Source organism: Bicyclus anynana, chromosome 20 (assembly GCF_947172395.1).
Source record: "Bicyclus anynana chromosome 20, ilBicAnyn1.1, whole genome shotgun sequence".
Lineage (NCBI taxonomy): Eukaryota > Metazoa > Arthropoda > Insecta > Lepidoptera > Nymphalidae > Bicyclus > Bicyclus anynana.
Window position 1 is genome coordinate 8,723,991 of NC_069102.1, and position 14,611 is coordinate 8,738,601.

At 34.3% G+C, this 14,611-nt stretch overlaps 1 protein-coding gene across 1 annotated transcript in view; it reads left to right on the forward strand.

Moving 5' to 3' along the window:
- The first annotated feature begins 2,502 nt into the window (after window positions 1-2,502).
- The window catches only part of LOC112051030 (uncharacterized), a 31,534-nt gene continuing 19,425 nt past the window's right edge, over window positions 2,503-14,611 (forward strand). Inside the window, exons 1-6 of the mRNA XM_024089491.2 lie at window positions 2,503-2,852; window positions 3,364-3,532; window positions 6,114-6,254; window positions 8,134-8,337; window positions 9,842-10,081; window positions 11,358-11,650. Coding sequence (XP_023945259.2) covers window positions 2,659-2,852; window positions 3,364-3,532; window positions 6,114-6,254; window positions 8,134-8,337; window positions 9,842-10,081; window positions 11,358-11,650 — 1,241 coding nt within the window. The 5' untranslated portion in view covers window positions 2,503-2,658. The remainder of the gene's footprint in view (window positions 2,853-3,363; window positions 3,533-6,113; window positions 6,255-8,133; window positions 8,338-9,841; window positions 10,082-11,357; window positions 11,651-14,611) is intronic.

Below are 14,611 nucleotides of genomic sequence, written 5' to 3' on the forward strand. Positions count from 1 at the left end.
GATTTTCAAACAAATTTCGGGTCCACCAAAGGAGTGTAAGGCCCATAACCTACATGGTAAAATTTCTTAGAAAGTTCAAGTTTTGATATGCCGATTTCAGTTAGTACGTCATACAATGCTTTTTTAATGTACTAAAGTTACTACCCATCATGTTCTAATTACACATTGAAAAGTAAACAAAAATGTTTCATACCTATACTCGTAACCCTGTGCTATGCGAATAATGATGTAGGTATTTACTTATTAAAATGGTAAAGTAAGAATACAGGTAGATAATCTCAGTTTGTTTGTTACGATTTGAGATTTCACGACTTAATCCGAGTGTTGGATTTTTAATTTTTTATTAAATACATTTTTAATACCTAGTGTTTGCGTCTTGCAGTTTAAAACATTGTTAAAAATTAAAAAATAGTAATAAAAAAATAAACAAGAGATAATATTCTAATAAGAAAGCGACACAGAATATTGTTTTGAGTCACAATATTTCGTTGCATACTATGAATAGTTAAGAGAGTAGGCGCGGGCAAAGCGGCTCAGTTTATAAACATTGATAAAAATTAAAAAAAAAGTAATAAAAAAATAAACAAGAGATAGTATTGTAATAAGAAAGCGACAAAGAATATTGTTTTGAGTCACAATTTCGTTGCATAGTATCGATATGGCTATGAGAGTAGGAGCAGTCTAAACAGCTCAGTTTAAATAGGTACTTACATTGATAAAAATAAAATAAAAAAGTAATAAATAAATAAACAAATGATGATATTGTAATAGGAAAGCGACAAAGAATTGTTTTGAGTCACAATTTCGTTGCATAGTAACGATATAAATATGAGAGCAGGCGCGGGCAAAGCGACTCAGTTTATAAACATGGATAAAAATTTAAAAAAAAAGTAATAAAAAAATAAACAAGAGATAATATTGTCATAAGAAAGCGACAAAGAATATTGTTTTGAGTCCCAATTTCGTTGCATAGTATGGATATGGATATGAGAGTAGGAGCAGTCTAAACAGCTCAGTTTATATACTCACATTGATAAAAATAAAAAAAAAGTAATAAAAAAAATAAACAAGAGATAGTATTGTAATAAGAAAGCGACAAAGAATATTGTTTTGAGTCACAATATTTCGTTGCATAGTATCGATATGAATATGGTAGTAGAAGCGGGCTAACTGAGTCATTTAACAAACATTGTTAAAAAATTAAAAAAGTGATAAAATAGAAACAAGAGATAATATTGTCATAAGAAAGCGACAAAGAATATTGTTTTGAGTCACAATTTCGTTGCATAGTATGGATATGGATATGAGAGTAGGAGCGGGCTAACCGGCTCGCCGCGGCGTGGCCTACGTGACGTCGCCCGCGTGGCACGGGAGGGGGTGCCGGCCGGCTGGCTGTGCACGCGTTGCTGTGCTTGCAACGCGTGATCGTATCGATACTGTCCTACTTTACTATCTACTTTGTTTTAACCGACTTCATAAAAAGAGGAGATTCTCAATTTGACACATATTTTTTTTTAATTTAAAAAAAACTTGGGAGGATCATCTGGTGAATGAGTGACGCGAGCGTTACGAAAAGTATAATCGAGCAAGGACGTTGAAATGGAGGTAAGAGTAAGAAATAAAAATGAAATTTTTGCACACCACATTAGATTGCAAAAAATATTATAGTGTTAATGATTATATAAACGATAAAAGAGCTTAGAAATGATATGCACTATATGACTGGCTACTTAAATATTGTTAAATGGTGATAAATTAAAAAAGAAAATAACCTGGCTAAGTTTGTTGTGGACTCTTTTCAAACCAAGGCTCGTATGGAATCCTCGTAACTTGAGTTTTTTTTTAGTTTTAGTTTATTTTATTTAACCATTATCTAACAATATTACCTGATATTTCGAAAGTGCTTGTAAACTGAGCCTAATTGAAATAAATGACCTTTGACTTTGAGATTAGTGAAGATAGAAAGATAAATAGTTACGTGTCGTATGTTACGAGAAGTAAGTCACTTCGGTCTAAAACACACTCTTTTTTGTTATTGAGACAATAAGAAACGTAAGCTCAGATAGAATGGTGACAAAAATTTTGGGTGCATTTACTGCAGCCACGCTGATCCTTTGCGCAAAAATAAGGCAGCCCTTGTATCACCAATCGAAGCAACGAGATACAAAAGAATTGGTAAAGCTACATAGACTATTTGTTACTACAATGTGGTCTAAGAATTATGAAAATTCTACCCTAAGAGGGTTTTAGGATGAAATTTTTGATGAAAATTATTTCTCTTTTAGTTATAGTTCAGTTTCATAAGCACGTTTAATAGTAAGGATATATGCTTAGGATAATGAGTGATCACATGCAATGCACGCTTTAAATAATGCAAATTGCATTTATAAATATCATGTTATTGATAACGTTATCGATGTCGATAGAACGAGTGTAAACAACACAGTCGGCTCTAAGCTTTATTTTGAGTGAACTGCTGTTACTGGCAAGGAGCAAAACATAACAAAAGGTATCAATCAGTCGGTCACAAGTAGTCGTTGTGATCGGGCGTCTACGTGACTTACTTCAATTACAACTTTGCTCTCATCAATTGAAGCATCAAATATAACTATTGTTCACTTATAATTTACAAAGAGAAATAAATTTATATAATTCAACATGTTTTCTACAAAGAAAAGTGTAGAGAAATTCTTGCATTTGTACAAAAATGAGCTGCGTCGGCACATCAGCAAGACAACCAGTGTAACAAATTCGGATGCAATGGTACCCAGATTGGACCAAAGCAACGTCACATTGAAGCAAAACGATGATGCGGGATCTAAGAGGTTGCTGAAGTTGCAGAAATATCACAGGTCAGTGAACTTTAAGCGGAGTAACAACACAGTTTGCGTAATACTACACGCCGTATCGCATATCTACCCATTTGCTTACCATATACCTAATGTAGGTAGGAAATACGTAATTACAATACGACTATAATGTTTTTTAGATGCTATTGTAATTGTTGAATGTTTTTATACATTGTAACTTGTTGTCTTTACAATGACAAAAGACGTTCATTTCCATAATAACTCCATTGTGAACTACGATGCATATGTTTTGATACAAAGCTAGTAATTCAATTATTCAACTCAAATAGCTTATAGTATCTGTTTTGTGAAGTAAATTTAGCTAAATTACACATTTTAATTCAAAATTAAGAATTTTGGATGCTTTTTAAATCTTGATCAAATCAAAGCATAATGAAAGGTAACTTGAAAAAAAACGAATCACATTTGGTATCATTTTATTGTATGTGATAATTCAAACGTTGGTAGATTCTTTATTAAAAATCTTAGGAAAACTAAAATTTTTAATCCTTAGATTCCTGTCGACCCTCACATCTCAGCAAATGCCACTGGCAGCCCGTGGACTGGCCGTCTCCAAAGACCAGTCCCGGGAGTTCATGGCTTGCTTCCCGGACATCGTGAGGGACCTGACTGAAACTGGCAAGCATATTGACGTGCCTGAAGCCAGCAAGTGGTTGGCCAAGGTACGTTCTATGTTGTGTTGTCAGTGGTTAGACAGGATGATATAGAACCTCTTTGATTGAAGCATCACCAAGATGCAATGTATTATTGTGTACATTTACTTTTTAAGTAGGTTTAAGTCCGTAGCCAGAAAATAATTATTCGGAGTGATGGGAAATTATAACTCTGGTTATAATTTCATTGCACATGGAACTAGATGACTTGAATAACCTGGCACAAACGTAGTCAGTGATTGTAGAATTAGAAACGCTTGATGCTATGCTTGTATAAAACTTGATTATAATATCCAATTAGCTTGTTGTTTATAAAACCGGCTTTTGTGCGCATAATATTGTCATAGCTAGTCATATTATAAAGAGTTCCAATCTCGAATGCTTATCACAGACCGATAGACCGACCGTTGATGTTTTCTAAACTGGATCCACTTTTTGTATCACGTTTTGAACAACGTGACAAATATCAACATAATAATAAGCAAAGAAATCGTTCTTTTGACCTCATCTAATATCTTTTTGCTGCTAACTGCCTACAAATATTAATTAACTGCGAGTTCAGAACTTGTTGCAAAAACAGGTCTTAATGGCTAGAAGTTATTTCTAAGATAGCCTTCTATAGGTCTACTCGAATGGGAGATTAGTCTTTTAATTAAGTAGGTACATATGTAGTATATTATTAACTTGCAATGTCGCAGCGTTTAAGCTGCTCTAATAAAACGGAAAAATGATCTCGGCAAACGAATAATTATTCTAACTAAACAACGAATACTGTCTTTAGCCTAAAATGGAGAAATGTTTTGTTTGTCATTTGTAATTAACTTATAATGAACAGCTTAACAACTATAATGATCTTGAATGTCTCGTAAAAGCAAAAGACTCCCCTAAAAATAGAAAGGTATAATTTCATAAAATAGATATCAACTGTACTGTATCATGACGTATCGCACCCATTATCTACCAGATTACTGCAGGTACCTCGTCGGCATGGGCCTATTTTATCCCAGTTGAAATTGTACCTGTTTTTGATTTAAAAAGGTAAATAGCATTTTAACTTTCACGGCCACAATTTTGTTATCTGTTTTTTGGTAGGTAGCCTTGCATAACCAACAACTGCGATTTCAATACTTAGATGTTGAAATGCTTCAAAAACTACTGCGTTAAGTAACCCTTAAAGAAAACTTCGATATTGTGTAACGTGCTTCTAGAATACTTTTCTACCTTACTGCTTGATTACTTGAAACGAAATTATCTCCTTTTGTTATCTTATTATTGACTTGATATAAACTGCTATTAAAAACTCATTTTAATTAGATGGATCTTTACCTATCTAGACGTTGTAATTTTTTTTCCCCGAATGTTTTTCGCGATCTGGGTTGTTTTTCGCGCGCATATTGTATGTATGTATGTGCCTATTTATTATTCTTTATTACCTCATATCTTCCAAACCACTCAATGGATTTACGTAATTAAATTCGTTAGGTTTGTCCTATTAATCCAAGTGTTCTTAGATAGGTGAAGTTAAAACCAATACGACGACTGTGATACGCTATAGACTCGAGATGAAAAAACTATTAATTTTCGATTATTGCAATATGGGTATCAAATGCAAGGGCTCATCATAAAGATTTTAAAATGGTATATCATGGCCATATTAAAAAAAATTAGAAAAACAACTTTTATTGAATGTAATGGCAGAATACTTAAAGAACAACAATACTGAACTTGAACACGTTGCGCTCGACGGTTTACGATTTCATATTCATATGTGGGGAATGCTCTACATAATGAATTTATGTTCGGTAGCAACACAGATAAGTTTGATAACAATGACTAAACAAAGAACAAAGCCTATCTATTACGTGCTTTAAGTAGACACTTACATAAACGACGTCATCGATCGAAGTCAATTTATAAACAAAATGGGTTTAAAGAACAAAACAAACTCTTTTTTCCATACCTAAACGTTAATTCATCTACCGTTATATCTACATCAATTATAATTTATTAAGTACCGTTAAGTTAAAGCTACACAACTTTTCGAATTAAGTAGTTTTTTTTAATTAGCTTTAAATAATAGTCGTACGTACGTAGGTAACATGGTATTGTTAAAGATATGTTAGGTATATTACAGTTTAGAAAAAAATAATATTTTAGTCTCCTATTGCCTAAATACCCCTTTCTCCTCTTGTTATTTTTCTGGCTATGGTGATGCTTATGATTTCAAGAAAACTACTAGGTATTATTTTAATATAATTATAGAAAAAATATTAAAGATTTTCTTCAGGAAAATGGACATCAGTTTTCAATCTCAAATCTTTCCTAATTTAAAAAAAAAATGTGACTAACTATTTCGTTTACGCTTACGATAGGTATGTTGTTAATGATGTTTTATTTAGAAAAGGTGTAAGTATGATAAAACATTGTTAATAAGTACCTAGCTCTATAAAAAACCTAATAACTAAACCACTGGCCCTTAAGAATAGCCTGGACTTACCTAGTTTAAGGGCCAGTATGTCATTGTTATTCTACACTGAGTATTTTCCAATATACATTATTTCTTTTTTTTAATAAATACTAATTGTTACAGTTGCTTCAATACACTGTTCCAAATGGAAAAAAAAACCGCGGATTGGCAACCGTTCTTGCTTACAAAATGTTGGAAAAGCAAGATAATTTGACACCGGAAAACATTCATCTAGCGAACATCATGGGATGGTGCACAGAAATGGTAAGGGTTTTTAAATTCAGTAACTCCTAATAACCTAACTAATTTTTGCTGGCCTCCGTGATTTACAATACAGAAGTCCTGGGTTCGATCCCCGGCTGGGACGATTGAGCTTTTCTTAATTGGTGGGAGGCTAGTTACCACCCTACCGGCAAAGACGTACCGCCAAGCTATTTAGCGTTCCGGTACGATGCCGTGTAGAAACCAAAAGGGGTGTGGATTTTCATTCTCCTCCTAACAAGTTAGCCCGCTTCCATCTTTGACTGCATCACTTCAAGGGCTAACTTGTAAAGAATAAAAAAAAAAAATCGAGCGCCCAAAAGTTGGAAAGATCCTACTACTAAGTCACTGTCATATTTACTTTGTGTGAATTCTTTACCCTTCATTTGGGTCCCCCAAAATCATTTTGATACAGGGCTCCTCCAAAGCACGCTACGCCACTGTTCGTCAGTCAATCAGGACAAAGCCTATTATACCCATAGATATTGGTATTTGATAAACACTCATTACGTAAGCCTCTACCAACAAACATTTTTAAAAATCTTTATTTACTTAATATTGATATGTTATTGCACATCAAACACGATCCACTTGTTTTTACGAGGTAAATATCCTTGAAATTTATTATTCAGCGCCTACCGGACGCTTTATGTTTGTTTTTGTTATCAGGTAGTCGTGCTTACTTAATAAATTATCGTATTGGCTACAATAAATGAAAATTTAAATAAAGAACTATACGGAAACCCAATAGAAAGTTTGTAATGTGTTATTAATCTTATAAAACTATTTATAACACATTTGCTCGTAAAGTACTTATCTCTTAAGAGTATTTCACCAATTTCAGTATTGTAATGTATCAGATGTGCCGTAATGTAAAGTAAAATGCACATGTGCGGTAATGTAATGTACCTATAACGTTAATCATCCGTCTAAAAACGAATTGTACTTTTTTAAGAGTTTTTGTGGCAGAAAAGTGCTCAACATTTTATGAATACAATTAACTTCGTGAGGTAAACTATAATAAAAAAAACATTTAATTCTTTCATTTTATTAATTTTGACAATAAATGACAACCATTTAACTGTAGCAGAAACACAAAAATATTAATTTACTTTATTAGTAATACTGGCTGTATTTGGTGCATTTGCCAAAAAAAAAACGAACGCACTTCGCTATCTGTGCAAAAATGACAAAGATAAAATTCATGGTTTACGCGGGATTTTTTAAAAACAGAATTTCACGAGAACAGAGTCGCGAGCGTTCGCTAGTGTAATAAAGTGTGAAAAATACCTTATTGACACTGAAGTGCGATTCGCACCATGTGAGTGTGACATTTCGTAATATTTAAGACGATGTCCTGTGCAATTATAACGAAGGCTGACAACGATTAGGCAGCAAATCTGAATTTAGCGTGCAAAATCTAACCTGTGCAAAGTGACCTGCCCTGCTATTCATCATTATCCACCCATACTCGACTCACTGCTGAGCTCGAGTCTCCTCTCAGAATGAGAGGTGTTAAGCCAAAGGTCCACCACAGTGGACCAATGCGGATTGTCAGACTTCACACACGCAGAGAGTTAAGAAAATTCTCTGGTACATGCAGATGTTTTTCTTCACCGTTTGAGACACGTTTACAGCAATTTAACCATTCGCTGCCCGCGAGTATTTTATCAAAAAGCCCGTCTGCGTTGAAGAAGCCGACAGTCAGGGAATGCGATTCTAATCTACCGTTGTGAGCCATTTAAAAAAATCTTTATATTCCTCTGTCGCGCGTAGCATGATATTATTTTTTTACATGTCACGTAACGACCGGTCGTCCATTTAGGAGTCAAGTGGATATAGGGGGTTTTAAATTCAATATAACGTTTGGGTGACATTCCAGTTCCACACACACCAAATGCTGGCCATCGACATGATGGAGGGTGCTGAGATGCGGCGCGGGGTTCCGTGCTGGCACCGGCAGCCCAACGTTGGGCTGGGCGGCATCAACGACCTGGCGCTGGTCAACGCGGCCATGTGTTCCACACTCAAGAGATACTTCTCCAACAAGCCCTACTATAAGAACGTACTGGAGATGTTTAATGAGGTATGTAAAAATCATCATTAGACCAACATGCAACCAACGATTGTCGTAAAGATAAATAGACAATAAAAATTCAACAGTCTTCAAAATCAAATCTAAACTAAAATAACCATCCAACCAATCAACCATTTGAAGCTTAGACCTATCCTATATGTGCTACCTTCTGATCAGTTTGACGGCGGTGCCAAGCTAGAGGCGTGTTATTTAAAGCCTTTTTATCTTCGTTTATTGAAGTCGGTTAAAAATAATCTTCCAATGGCGGCGGAGTTGTTCCAACGCACTGAAAGAGATTTATTTCAGGTTGCGCTGCTATTGGTTGACATTTGTCTATTTCTCTTTACTAAATATCTTGTTGGTCGCATTGTTGGGCCTTTATAGAAGAGGGGTTTTGAAGCTTAGACCTAACGCTGCCCCGATGCGGGACCGTTATTAAATTAAGAAGTCCCACAATTCGCAAAATAGTCAGTGTAGGTACACTAGGCACATGAAAATAATCATTAATTTAAGTCAGAAAAGCATATTTCCAACTTTTACACTTTTTAGTTCACTGACTATTTTGTGACTTTAGTAGTATCCATAAAATTTACGATTATTGTAATGTTTTGTAGGTTGACATTTTTTATTTTTTTTCAAGTTGATTTAAAATTACCCTTTTAGATGGTTTGGAGCATTTAAGAAAATGAGATATAATGGGATATAATATCCACTAAACCAGCCAATATTTTTTGCTGGCGCAATATTATTTATGACGTCATTATATTGATCTTTCTAACATCACGTGTTACGTTATGGTCGGTTAATAATGGCAAACGTATATTCTCTTGTAATTTTTCGTAATAATTATCCTTAAGTAGATATTTACCTAATTTTTTACCTTACGTAAATATACATACTGACTAACTAGGATTTATATTATTACTTATTTCATGGTCGTCAGATAATAATGCGCAAGATTACTCCGTGACACCGCAAGCATATTCTACGTTAATGACAGATTTACACAGACATTAAAAAAATATTAGGACTCCATTAGTTGGCAAGTGTAATCGAGATAGTAAAGTCGAAGTTATAAAATACATCAAATGACAAAGTTATCAATATTTACTGTTAAAATTTAATAGACCTCATTAGAGATGATGACAGTTTGTTAATAATAAAGCAATTTTGTAGAAGGAGGTAACAGTGTATGTATCTGCGATCATTACTTTCGGAGCTACATATTTGCAATATTGCCACGGATCGCTCAAGAAGCCCTTTACTAAATGGCACGAATGAATGACGTCATTGATCATAGTTATCGTTAGATTTGTATGGGCGTTCAAACAAAATTACAAAATATAAATTTGTTATTTGTGCGGTTATGTTTATACTTCATACAATAATGAAAAATGTCATAATGCATGTAAGGAAGCTAAATATGAATTCTCATATATAGTAAAATAAAGCATGTCTGGCTATGCCTCTCGTTCTATGAATATATTGATAGACAATATAATCATTATTACAGATGTTGGTGAAATGTTCGATCGGCCATTACCTAGAGTTGCAAATGAAAAAGACGGACAAGCCGGATCTATCGCTGTTTACAATGGACAAATACGAGGCGATTACGAAGTACAAGACGTCATACTACACGTTCCAAATGCCGGTCGGACTCGCTCTCCTGATGGCGGGAGTGGACGACCCAGAGACACATAGACAGGCAAAGACAATTTTGTTGGAGATGGGCGAGTTCTTCCAAATTCAAGTGAGTGTCATTTAGTTTATCATACTCTATGACAGAGGTCGTCAATGGAAATACAAAAGCTTATTTCGGTTTCTGAAGAGTATGGTTGCTGATATTTCTTTGATACACGCGATGGTTTTCTACGTGAAAAATATTTAAAATTTTGTAGGTTTTTATTATTTCCTGACCTGTTTCCATCGCGTTTCAATCATATTATAGGTACTGCGTGATGATAGTGGATCAATTTGACAATTCGATGCTTTTTCTAAGTTTTGGGTTAACATAATATGCAACTCATTCAGACTGAGTGGTCCAGGTTTAATATTTACGCATAAAGTCAAAGTCAAAGTCAAAATTCATAATATTTGATGACCTACGAGTATGTAGGTACATCACGGTCTTATTTGATAAGTAGTAGATAAGTATTGAGATAACTCTCATGGTTTAGTATAGGTACCATTAACCTTTTTAATTCTATGCCACAAACCCTACATCCATACATAGTATTACGCCTCCTTCCCGTAGGGTTATAGGCTGAAGCCTAATCCTGATCCTTGTTTATCTCCCCTTGCTTCTTCCATTCTCTCTCTTATCAATATATTCACACGAGTTAGGGTACTCTTGACCTGACCTTTGTTAAGAATTGAGAAGTCCCCTAAATTAACGTTAACTATGTCCAGGAACGTTCGCTTCCCATTCATTACTCGACTAAGTCCCATAAGCTCCTATCATTCATTTTCTTTACGTGTTCCAACCTTACATTACCTAATACATGTTTACCTTAACAAACCTCTACCTTTAGAGACTTCATCGTCCGATTTTATTAAAACATCGCTTGAAATCAAAATCAAGTGCGCAGTTTTATAATATTAGTAGGTACAATTAGGTATCTCTACCTATTAAAAACGCATACCAGCTCTAATTTTATGTTGGTATTCGCTTATTTTTATTCATGACAAGGACATTGAATTTTATGCATGAATGTTATTACTTTGCCGTAAGTTCGACTTGATCTATCTACTACGTAATACTGCGTAGATAATAATAATAAATAATTATTATGTTGATCATTTTCCTTGAAACACAAATACGGAATATAAGGAAATCATTGAAAAGTGGATTTATGGGCACGTTATTCGTAATTCGAATTTCGAATATGACAAATCTGAATTTCTTTTTTGATTTTTATTTTATAATACCCTCTTTCCTACCCTCAATAAAATACTATTTTAATTACGAAAAATATTTATAAGTGATTGTAAACAATTATTTAAATAAATATATTTTGTGTATTTAGGATGACTTCCTTGATTGCTTCGGGGATCCGGCAGTAACCGGGAAGACTGGAACGGATATTCAAGACGGTAAATGCACCTGGTTAGCAGTAGTTGCTCTACAGAGAGCGACCTTCGCGCAGCGGCAACTCATGGAAGAGCATTATGCCAGCACAAAACCTGAAGATGTCCAGAAAATCAAGGACCTGTACGAAGAACTACAATTACCTCACACATACTCTGTATACGAAGAGGCGACTTACGACCTCCTTAGAACACAAATACAGCAAGTCACCAGAGGTCTACCTCATGATTTATTCTTTAAAATTCTGGATAACATCTTCAGGCGAAGTGTAAACGAATAGTTTTAAATAAATAATCAATGATTTTATACTATTGGATGTGTTACGTGCACACAAAATCACCGCAAAAAGCTTCATAGGCGTATATAGGGGCGAGGCCTAGGATTCTGGGCCACCAATATGGAATTCTATTATGATACTAATTGTTATTTAAGTATAAATCACGAAATCTCAAAATCCCTTTGACGTACAAAGATGAAATTTTGCAGGGAGGTAGTTTATAGGTAGTAGAGGTCCGCTAAGACTGGATTTTGCGAGAGAGCCGGATTAAGAAAGTCTAAGGATCCGTCCTTAGACTTTCTTAATCACGGGCGTCTTCTAGTAATTCATAATAGATTTGATATCGCGGGCCAGGCCCACCCTAGGAAATAATCCTAATTACGCCAATGCTCAACTACTCCACTAAGCACAAACATGCATAGTTTTTAATGTCCTTTAGGTATATGTTTAAATAACTTTCGTTTTTTACTATGCAACTAAATGAAATTAAGACAAATGAGCGCCTTTCGTTTGTTTGCCTCAATTTCGACGCACTAATGCCATATCTAATAGTAAAAAATCATTGTAAATAATCATATAATTTTAAGTGATACTACGTGTATGTTATAGGTCTGAAAATTAGTTGATCTTATAAATCTTTTTTTGATGAATTTTAAATGAAATTTGGTGTATTGGAAAACACAGATGTGTAATTAGGTCTTATTGATTAAAATGTGATTGTATAAAATTATCAAAAAAATTGTGAATATGAAATAGTCTGTTCGTGTGTTAGGATTTTGATATTAGTCGGTATTAAATTTATTCAATAGGTTTACTAGGTAAGGGTTATAAAAATAGGTACTTTATACTCCCCAGCACTCTGTGTATACCTACTAACTGAAACTGAGCAAGCAACTGAAATTACTTAAGTAAATAACAGATTTTTGAGCATACAATTACAAAAATGATAATGATATTAATAAAAAAATTAAACGGGCGTTACCAACTGAGGCCTACTATAAACTACAAGATCAGATCTAGTAAAGGGGGTTTGGATTTGAAATTTTAAACCAACCACACTGCACCAATGCGGACTGCCAGGTGGGTTGGGAGAAACAACTCAGTTGATAACGCACTAAATACAAGTACTTTAGCCTTACTTTTACGGTTCATATTTCCATTCTGCGTTGAGACGTTATGTAAAAGGATGAACTATTTATAAATTAAATATAATATTTTCAAGAAATAAAATAATAACATGAATTCTGAACTCATCCATCCATATTATATCTATTCCTACATAATTATGTATTTATAAAAAAACGCAATGAGAAAAGGCGATTACATACAAATATAAGATAATTATTAATTACTGTAAATTATTTTTACAACCTCTTCTATTGGGTTAAAATAATGTTAGTTTTAAGTATCTGCGTAACTATTAAAATGAATAAAAAAATAAACAAATGAGTTAATAGGATTACAAAATTTAATTTTTAAATACCTATATATCTGCGTACTGTGGTTACCATTACCAGCGATTCCTGTGCCTAAACTTCTTAGATAATACTAAGTTCAAATTCCTCGGTGCTTGAAGACGATGGTCTTCGAACAGTGCGTTTTGCCAGTGATGACATACGGATCCGAGACTTAGTCGCTAATTATGGGCCTTATGCTTGGAGTTTCTCTGCGTGATCGAATCAGGAACGAGGAGATCCGCAGACGAACCAAAGTCACTGACATAGCTCAGCGAGTCGCGAAGCTGAAGTGGCAATGGGCAGGCCACATAGTTCAAAGAACCGATGGACGTTGGAGTCCCAAGGTGCTGGAATGGAACCGAGGGTATCAAGCGGGTTGATGGAGGCTCGAGACCGATGTGCTTGGAAGTCCATGAAAGAGACCTATGTCCAGCAGTGCACGTTCATACTTCATAGGCTGATAATGATAACATGAAGATAATGATGACTAGGTTTAGAGAAACCAACGCAATAGGGTAGTTGTGCACTTCTTTATTGCAGGTTGGTGGCCTTAGGGCGATACCGTTAAACTCTTTAACGAAATACTAAACACTAAACTGGTATTATTGATGGTGACTTAAACGAATAAAAAAAAGTTTCTGACGAATTTATAACCTTTTTTGAAGTCGGTTAAAAAACGTCGATGATCTATATCATACCTATATTTTAAAAATATATGATTTTGATTATTTGTTTCGAATAGAATAGGCTCCAATACTGTTTGATCGATTAAAAAAAAATCGGTTGCTGCTAATATTGACTATGATGATTTTAATTCAAGTCAATTATTAATGATTTTTCTCAGCTTTCATTTACAACTCGTTACAACCGCATCAATATTCAATATTAATAAAGAAATGAATTGAATATGTCAAGGAGACCCCTTAAGTTTGTGTTTTTTAATGGGTTTCACCGGCTTCACCAAGCTGCCTGTAAAGACTCATTCTGCATCATCTTTATTCTGTGACTATAGGTGAATTAAAGTTGATTTTATAGTCTAAAGATTTAAGGTGTAGTCGTGTTTTGATTGTAAAGGTATAAAACCTTTACAATCCTATGACATGTCCCAGATTTACACCAAATTAATTTTGTCTTTTAGAAAATTAATTACCTATCGTCAATAAAACAAAAAATGATTTTTTTGGATCCACCAAATTATTAAAAAAAAGGAAAAATAACATGTATTTTTAATTGACCGACTTCTTTTCGTCATCTGACAACATTAAGTAGGAGTTTTTATAATGGCAACATGATCGTAACTCTCACCCTGACAGACTGTACTGTCAGTGTCACTGTCAGTGATCTTTAAGTTTTAGTCGCGCCCTACTTTTTTTTCTATTGGCTGGTTGGTGTTTAGTTCATCACGCGTTGCCAATGTGTGAGGAACTCCCCAAATTGCTGGGAATTTTAAGTTGATCT